At 43.3% G+C, this 9,045-nt stretch overlaps 1 protein-coding gene across 1 annotated transcript in view; it reads left to right on the plus strand.

Annotated features, from left to right (window-relative positions):
• The window catches only part of LOC114664909 (NACHT, LRR and PYD domains-containing protein 3-like), a 33,169-nt gene extending 24,618 nt beyond the window's left edge, over positions 1-8,551 (plus strand). The window contains exons 6-7 of the mRNA XM_028819229.2: positions 5,199-5,372; positions 6,326-8,551. Coding sequence (XP_028675062.2) covers positions 5,199-5,372; positions 6,326-6,425 — 274 coding nt within the window. The 3' untranslated portion in view covers positions 6,426-8,551. The remainder of the gene's footprint in view (positions 1-5,198; positions 5,373-6,325) is intronic.
• Positions 8,552-9,045: the final 494 nt, after the last annotated feature.

Consider the following 9,045-nt stretch of genomic DNA (forward strand, 5'->3'; position numbering starts at 1 on the left):
TGTGGCGCTCCTGATATCTCTGCAAAAGGATAATGTTCAAGTCTTTAGAGTCCTGGTGCTTCCTGTCTTGCTATATGGTTGCGAGACATGGACGCTATCCAGTGACCTGAGATGAAGACTGGACTCCTTTGGTACTGTGTTTCTCCAGAAAATCCTTGGGTACCGCTGGTTTGACTTTGTGTTGCTCATGGAGTCTTGAATGAGGCACATTACCTGCATTGTGAGGGAGCGTCATTTACGGCACTACGGCCATGTGGTGCGTTTCCCCGAGGGTGATCCAGTTCATAAGATCCTCATTGTTGGGGACCCGAGTGGTTGGACCAGGCCAAGGGGTCTCCCACGTATCACTTGGCTGCAGCAGATAGAGGGTCATTTCCGGAGGGTGGGACTGGACCGCGTGTCTGCCTGGGGGGCTGCAAACTGGGATCCCGAGTTGTTTCATTGTGTATTGGGTGCGGCAATGAACTGTACCAGTGCATGCTCCACAACTTTACTTGTCTTGCCTTGGGTTCCAGAACAGTACCAGTTTTATTTGGGTCCTCAGATAAAATGTTTAGGACCTCCTGGTTTATAGGTTTAAAGTGTAAGTGAAAGTAGTGCCTGTGTGATTCTTGATTCGTTCTGTTTAGAGCTAAATCATTACAATACAGTGTAGTAACAAAACAGTTATATTAGATTATATTAATTATTTAGCACATTTTTTTGGAATTGTTTTAAGTAGAATATATAAATTGTGACAATTAATTCACTCCAGACATTACGCATATAAAGGTTTGGGGCAGCCACCCGTATATTATATCCTGGCTGCAAAAGTTTAAATAATTGAACAGAGATGTTCACAAGACTGAGTCCAAAACAGAACTGTCAGACTGGAAGTAAGATGGCGACTTTAAAGGCTCGTAGAGGAAGTGATGTCATTAGGGTTTGAACCGGATATGACATCATCCAAGGCACCAGAACAGGATATGACGTCATCCAAGGTGCCAGAACCTGGTGGAATTTCTCAGGAAATGTCTGCTAGGAACTGAGTAAGACAGCCAGTACACCCTGCCACCCTCTGGTCTGATGTGGTATTGCAATTACTCAAACCCTTTAGCTGCCTCCTACTCGCACATGTGTGACAAAACATAATATTTCAAAGTCAACGTGAACTTTATTGTCATCTCAACCATATACAAGTATACATCCATCCATCCATCATCTAACCCGCTGAATCCAAACACAGGGTCACGGGGGTCAGCTGGAGCCAATCCCAGCCAACACAGGGCACAAGGCAGGGAACCAAACCTGGGCAGGGTGCCAACCAACCGCAGGACACACACAAACACACCCACACACCAAGCACACACTAGGGCCAATTTAGAATCGCCAATCCACCTAACCTGCATGTCTTTGGACTGTGGGAGGAAACCGGAGCGCCCGGAGGAAACCCACGCAGACACGGGGAGAACATGCAAACTCCACGCAGGGAGGACCCGGGAAGCAAACCCAGGTCCCCAGGTGTCCCAACTGCGAGGCAGCAGCGCTACCCACTGCGCCACCGTGCCGCCCCTACAAGTATACAGATAGATGAAATTGCGAATATGTAGCCTTTGTCAGAATGCTTCACATCTCTCAGACACATCACTGTTTATCAGGTATTGTACTTTATAACTTCTCCCCACCTTCCCTTCTACATTTATAACCTCAGGCAATTAGGTGTAGTAAAAGACAAGCAGGAGTTAAGTTACACCTTAAATAATGTATTATTGATAATATTCATAAATAATAACAATAAGCACATTACAAGTGAATACAGGCAACTATACAACCTGATAAATGGTGATGTGTAGTTTCAGGCGGCACACAGACTTCTTTGTTACTTAATGTCTCTAGTTAAGGCCTCAGCTTTCTTCAGAACAGGCTGTATGCCTGTCTCAATATGGCTGCCGAGCTGTGCAAATCATCGATATGTCCTTTTCATTTAAGTGGTGTGAGATTCTCCTTCAGGATGATGGTGTAAGAGAGAGACGGAAGGGTAAAGCAAGCAAAACTATAGACTTTATGTCCAAACCCTACAGCCAATAGGGCATCATGGTACTTAATGACTACTGATTTAAAACCAAACAGGCAACTTTAAACCAGTAGAATTCTGGTGTGATACAATGGTTTCACACCTGCCCCCAGTACAATTTGTTAAGGTGAAGCTTGCCAGCTAGGTAGTCTGGTATTCCTGTTTGGGTTGATTGAGAGAGTCCTGCAGAGAATCACTTGCCAAACTGGTTTTAGACACTTCCACCAACTCTGTCATAAAATTACAAATATTCAGTCCGTAGTACTAGGGTGTTGTACCATGTTAGCCATTATGGATGTGATGAGAAGCTAAGAAAAATGACACCTTTTATTGGCTAACTAGAAAGATTACAATATGCAGGGGATACACTAGTATGACATTGCTTTGTCTAAGTTACAAATAATTACATACAAAATATTTATCAACACAATAGCCACACTGCCTGAAGTGACACATAGGTGTTCACAGATCAGATAGGCTATTCCTTTGGAGTGACTGGGATGTAAAGCTTCTAAAAGTCCTGCCATGTTTAGTCCTCTTACTTCTTATCTACTTGCTTGTCCTGTCTGATTTATTTAAGACACGTATCAGAGAAAGGGAATAAACACAGGAACATCAGTCATGAAATAATGTTAAATTCAAGCTGTGAGGACAAAAATATGTCACTCATGTGAATATCCTGTGCAGGTGATGACGTGCTGTGCATTTCCAGTACCTCCCTGCAGATGGTGATGTCAGAGCATCACTCATTGATTTTCACAAATCATTTGAAGAAAATGGTCAGCTGAAAGAGTCAGATAGGAATTGGGATTTAAAAACAGTAGTAAGCAGTAATGGTGGTCATTTCACAGTCCACTGAGACAAAGAGGCCCTCGGACCACCTCAGTGCCCAGTGGACTGGACTTTGTGATGCTGACACTCCATCTGAAGACCGTTCCAGCTGTCTTAGTAGAAGGAATAAGAGAACTGACCTCAACGGACCTGAGGTTTTTAGAATATCGAGGGTGTTGTGGCAGAAACGCACTGCTCAAGGAAGGCACTCGGGAGACCTCAGGATGTACAGACAGATTGAAGCTTTATTACGTGATGTAAACACAGTCTCAGTTTAGATGAATTGAGCAATTATCAGCCTTAGTTACCTTTCATTCATCAGAGTCCTTATCAAATGTTTATGTCACTCACTATCTGACTCCAGCTTCCCATTGTCCTGGTCCTGCCTCTAATTAGTTTCACCATTATTTCCCAGCCTAATGACCATAGGACTCTACCTTATCCATCATGGCCAACTGGCAGGTCCTCTCCCCACCTTGAACCCATCCAGTTCCTGCCACCATTATCTCTAGCTCTTAGCTCATGTTCATCAAAGGTGGGACAGAAAGTGTGTGTGTGTGTGGGGCGGGGGGGATAGATAGATAGATAGATAGATAGATAGATAGATAGATAGATAGATAGATAGATAGATAGATAGATAGATAGATAGATAGATAGATAGATAGATAGATAGATAGATAGATAGATAGATAGATAGATAGATAGATAGATAGATAGATAGATAGATAGATAGATAGATAGATAGATAGATAGATAGATAGATAGATAGATACTTTATTAATCCCAAGGGGAAATTCACATACTCCTAAGAAGTATGTAAGTAAGGGTGCTAAGAAAAATAAAAAATATAAAGGCACAAGTTTTTTTGTGATTTAACTCTTGCTATACCAATGTGTAGGATGATATACTGCTTATATGTTCATGATTGTCTTTAAATATATGCAGATCATCAACTTTAAGAATATACTTTTCTATGAGGTCAGCTGCTCAATGGTCAGTATGTGAGGTAAATGGCTAAGGACAGATGTGTCACATGTCAGTCTTGTCCTTCATGTCCATTATGTCATTCTTCCCAAAGTCAGGTTCAGTCTTTGTCCTCGTTGGTGTCACAATAAACTAGATAGAATGCCCTCATCATCTGATTAGTGTGACATCTGGATATTTCATCATGGGAAACTACTGAGTATCACGCTCTCTGATGTCCAGCAGTGATCAGCCTGTCTAACAAGAATCCTTGTATCAGGTCCATCTTCTTCGTGCACTGAGTCCTGACTTGCCTACAGAAAGTCCATCTGGCCACTCGAAATGAAAGTCATTGTGACTCCTGTTTCTTTGTTTCTGTTCTGTGCTAATGCCCACATGTCCATTTTGATGAGTTCTCACCAGTCACTAGAGCGTGAAGGCTGGAGATGCCCTCAGGTATATAGCACCTTACATTAAAAAATACAGGGTGGCCCACGAAGAAGTGGCCCGCCTCCACCAAGACGACTCTCATCTCGTCTTCCGCCCAATAGGCAGCTGCGGTCGTGTCGCCTGCCTTGTAGAGATGTATTGACACACAAGGAAATCACTTTCAGCATCTTCTGTTAACTGTGAGTATCAAATTTGATCACTTTTCTCTTTGCCACGTAATGCAGTCATCTCGGTGGGGGCAGGTCACTTTTTTGTGGGCTACCCTGTAGCAGTAGCAGATTCAAACTGTATTTCTGTGAAAAGTCAAGATGGTGTCTTTGGCTTATCTGTCTATTTGTTTGTGTGTACAAGAACAGGCAACAACAAGCAGTCAGGTCTGCTGAAAAGACCACTGGCAACAGTCTTCCCACTTTACAAGATCAATAGTATTCCAGAGTCAACCCTCACATCAAGGCCACAACCTTTTTGAACTTCTCTCACCTGCTAGGCATTATAGACTGATCTACACCAAAACAAGGAGATAGAAGGACCGTTTCTTTCCACAGGCCATTAAACTCACAAATGGTTAATTCAGCTGTGCTTGCTCAGTCTGGGCCACAGACCCCCCTTCAATATCTTACAGTATTCTTACATATACTGTAGTTAATGTATGATTCAATGTTTATTTTGGTATTTCTTGCACTTTTTATTCATACGTTGACACTCTTTGTCTTGTATTTATCTCAAGTGTGTACAATCAATTGTGTGTATGTCTGTCATGTAACTAGGAGTGTCATCAGAAAGTCAGAGTCACACTCCTTGTATGTGAACAGACTTGGCCAATAAATGAGATTCTGAGTCTGATCCTGATTCTGATTCTGTCCCTCCTCATGTCCTCACTTGCCTCCCTTTTTCATCACAGCCTGTCTTATTGTTGTCTCACCCATGGATGTTGCTCAGCTCTCTCCTCAGTCCTTTCTTCTCCAAACTCACGGCTGACTGAACTGAAGCTGAATCACAACTTTAACATGGATTCAGGACTGGCTCAGCTGTGTGATGGGCTGAAGAGTAAAAACTGCAAATTAAAGAAACTGGAGTAAGTAAACAAGTGGCTGAGTGTGTGTGTGGGGTTATGAATTTACAGGCATGCTGATCACAACACACCACAAGGACTGACTCTAGAAAGGAGAAGGGCAGTCAGTAGGACGAGAAGAGCAGTTTACTGGGGTGACAGACAGGAACCAGCAGGGTAGAACAGTAAAAATAAAGAGAGACAGGAGAAGAAGACCAGCAGGGAGAAGATAAACCAAAATTAAAAAGGTGGAGTGTGAGAAGAACAGAGAGAAGGAACAGGAGAAAAGGTGGACTGCCAATAGAAGGACAAGAACAAAGGGAAGAGAGGGGACATTAACAGGATGGCAGGCAGTGTGGGATAGAGTGAGAGGTGTGGTTTAAGAAGCAAATGAGAAACAGAAGAGCCAATGTCAGGAACAGCAGAAATAGATAAGAAAGACAATCAGGAGACAAAATGAGATAAGAGTGACATGAGACTCAGGAGGAGTAGGAAACCAAACAAGAATGTGTATAAAATAACAGAGTGAGGCACAGGAAGTGACCATAGGTGGACTAAGTTGTCAACATTCAGGGCCATCTTAATGCATGGGCATGCTGGGCAGTTGCCTGGGTGCCCCATGCTAATCAATGTATATTGTGATTTGCTGAGTGGTTGTGTAGGTAGGGGCCCCAGTGCACTGCTTTGCCTCGGGGACTATAATGCTGTTAAGATGCCGCCGTCATCATTATGTCAGCTTTACAGACCATCATCTTTTTTAAATAAATAGTCAAATGAGAAGTAATCAACAGATGTTGACCCAGTTGGTCAGTGGACTTAGTGACTGGCAGGCCAACACACAAATTACGTGACTTTGATGACTAGAGACACTTAGAGGAATTCTGGGAATGTGCCCTCAGGGGGCTTGTCTTTGAGATTGTCCAGTGTGTGAAGTGCTGCCCCCTTGTGTTTGTAATTCCCAAATGTGTCCTACACAGGCTGCAGCATGTTGGGATCAGTGAGAGTGAGAAGAGGAACCTGAGATCACTACAGGAGGAACTGGAGAGGACTGGACAACAGGTGGATATAGTGACTTGAGACGACATGGTGATCAACTGAATTTCTGAATTTCCCTACGGGATTAATCTAATAATAATCTAACCTAACTGTCCTTAGTGATGACGTCTCCTGTCCACTCACTTTAAATTGTTTTCTTCATTCTTTTACAATCTCTTCAGCTCTTCCTCACATATAATAAACTCTCCATGTCTTCTTCTCAGTCTGTGTGCTTCTCCTTTAAACTTACTGTTTGTTCACCCTGTGACTTAACTGGTCACCAGGCTATACATGCTCAGAAAGGATTTCCCTAAGTTTCACCAGCAGGGGGCAGTAGTGAGACTGTACACAAAAAGCTCACTGGAAAGCTGAAAGCCCACTGAGGGTAGCAGTAGGAGCAAAGATGGCTGGACAGTCCAGTTTTTAGTGTTAACAGGTCTTATCCTGGCTTTGGGGACAAGCCCTGGACAGGGTGCCAGTCCACCACAGGACAGGTTTATGGCCATCTGAGCAGAACCATCACAAAGGCTCTGCTTCTCTACCTCTTTTGGTATTGCTTGAACCCGTATTCACTCCCCTCTTTGTTTACTGTGTCCATTTTCACACAATTCCTGGCTTCTGTGTCTGACTGAACAGACTTTGAGGTGTGTAGATTTGGATGTTTGTGCAACTCCCAGACTCTCAGAACTTATTTCATCATTTTCTTCTTTTTCACTCTCTTATCTTCATTTTACTATTATCTCCACTCGTGTCTTCTTTAGTGAGCAGCAACCTCAACAAGTGAGCCATTTAAAAAGAAATGAGAGCAAAATGACAAGACAAAGAGAACTCGGACCTAGTGGTGTAGAAAATGTGAGGGACTGGAGACCCATCCAGGGTTGGGTCCTGTGTTGTACTCGATGTATATTGTCTATGATACTAGCTACTCTGAACTGAACTGAGTGGGTTCAGAAAATGGATAGATGGAGAAGAACAAACACAACTGGAAATTGAACAAGGTGAGGAGCACCTAAAATCTACAGCTATATCCACAGACTTGGAAATACAGTTTGGGCACCTTTGGTCAAAATGTCTATTACTGTGAAGAGCAAAGTGAGTAGAAGATGAACTGATGTCCAAAAGGCATGCACCCAAACTTTTGCCTGCCACCATATTTAGCTGTAAAAAGCAGCGGTCACACCATTGAACAAAGTCTTCAACAACAGGTCCATGGCTGTCCTCCTAATCTTGTAGAAGACTCACAATGACAAAGTTGTCTGCAAATTACAGGATATGTCTGTCCTTGAGTGAACTTCAGCAGACATCTGTGTACAGAACAGGAGACAGACAGCAGCCTTGAGGTGATCCAGTGGGTGAGTTTAGACAATCAGAAAACCAGGCATTAACATCCACTCATTGTGTTCTGTTAGTTAAGAAGTCATGTGATATAGTGGGTCCGCAGCTCCGAACAAATGGCCAGTTTTTAATAAATAATACATTTGGCCCTTTCAGTCTTCGTGGGTGCCCTCGTGCAACCGTGGGGAGTTGATAAGGTAATTGGAGCGAGTCGCACCTGGATGTGAGGGTGCAATATCTTTCTCAATTGCTTCATCGGCTTCCTGAGGTGAATGGCTGAGACACGGAGCCGTATAAGTATGGGCCGGCACAGGAGATGGGAAGGACGAAAGAGGAAAAACGAGAGAGAGAGAAAGAAACTCTGACTGACTGACATGCAGAACGTGAGTGTGGCATTGGAGCAGAGAAAGAGGACAAGCCAGCCGGCTAGATAAAGAGATGGGATACCCACTGATTGTGCTGAAGAGTGGGTGCGGTCGAGGGGGCGTTCTCTCCGGGGATTCAAGGGATGACTACACAGGTGTGAAGGATGACAAGAGGACAACCGACCCCGAGCGGTCTGGCAGACACCGATGGAGGCAGCCAAAATGAGGGTCGGGATTGAGAGAACAGCAGCTGATGAAGTCTCTCCAGCTGAATGAGTAATGGGTGAGATGGGAAGACTTAGAAGGAGATTGGCTTGGCTTGCTGGTTTTTATTCTTGTTTTAAACCTGGTTTTAATCACTTGAACTTTTTTTTTCACTGTTTTTATGGATTAATTAATGAAGTTTGAGAACTGCACTTTGGACACTATTTTGACTTTTATTGTTTAATAAAAGCACTTTGCACCATCCCATCGCTTAGCGTGATTTGTCCCCATCTGTCAGCTCATTTGTTTTACGTTCTCGGTGGTGTAGGGTTTAAGAGGCTCCCAAAACAGGGCGAGTGAGCTTGGAGCCAGAGCCGCACTGTCACAATCCACAATCCACCTGACCAAGTGAGGGTCCAAAGAGAATTGATCAGTTTATCAACTAAAATGAGGGAAGGGGCTAGGTGGTATTTTTGATATTTGGTACACTGGATTAAACGTTTTCTATGAACATGACCATTATTTATAATACAGTAACTTGCTATAGTCATGCAACCACAAACGTATCAACGGGGGAAAACAGGAAGTGTTGAAAAGGGCGTAAAAAACGGCAAGAACAACCTAGCATTGTTTCCGGACCCCAAGCAAGTGGCAGCCTTTTACAGGAGCTCTCTCTCTATTTTCTTTTTTTTTGGGACAACTTTCTTTTTTTAACAAGACTATTCACCAATTCAATTATTAATGATAATGTTATGATA

This window comes from Erpetoichthys calabaricus, chromosome 1 (genome assembly GCF_900747795.2).
Source record: "Erpetoichthys calabaricus chromosome 1, fErpCal1.3, whole genome shotgun sequence".
NCBI classification, from domain to species: Eukaryota; Metazoa; Chordata; class Cladistia; order Polypteriformes; family Polypteridae; genus Erpetoichthys; species Erpetoichthys calabaricus.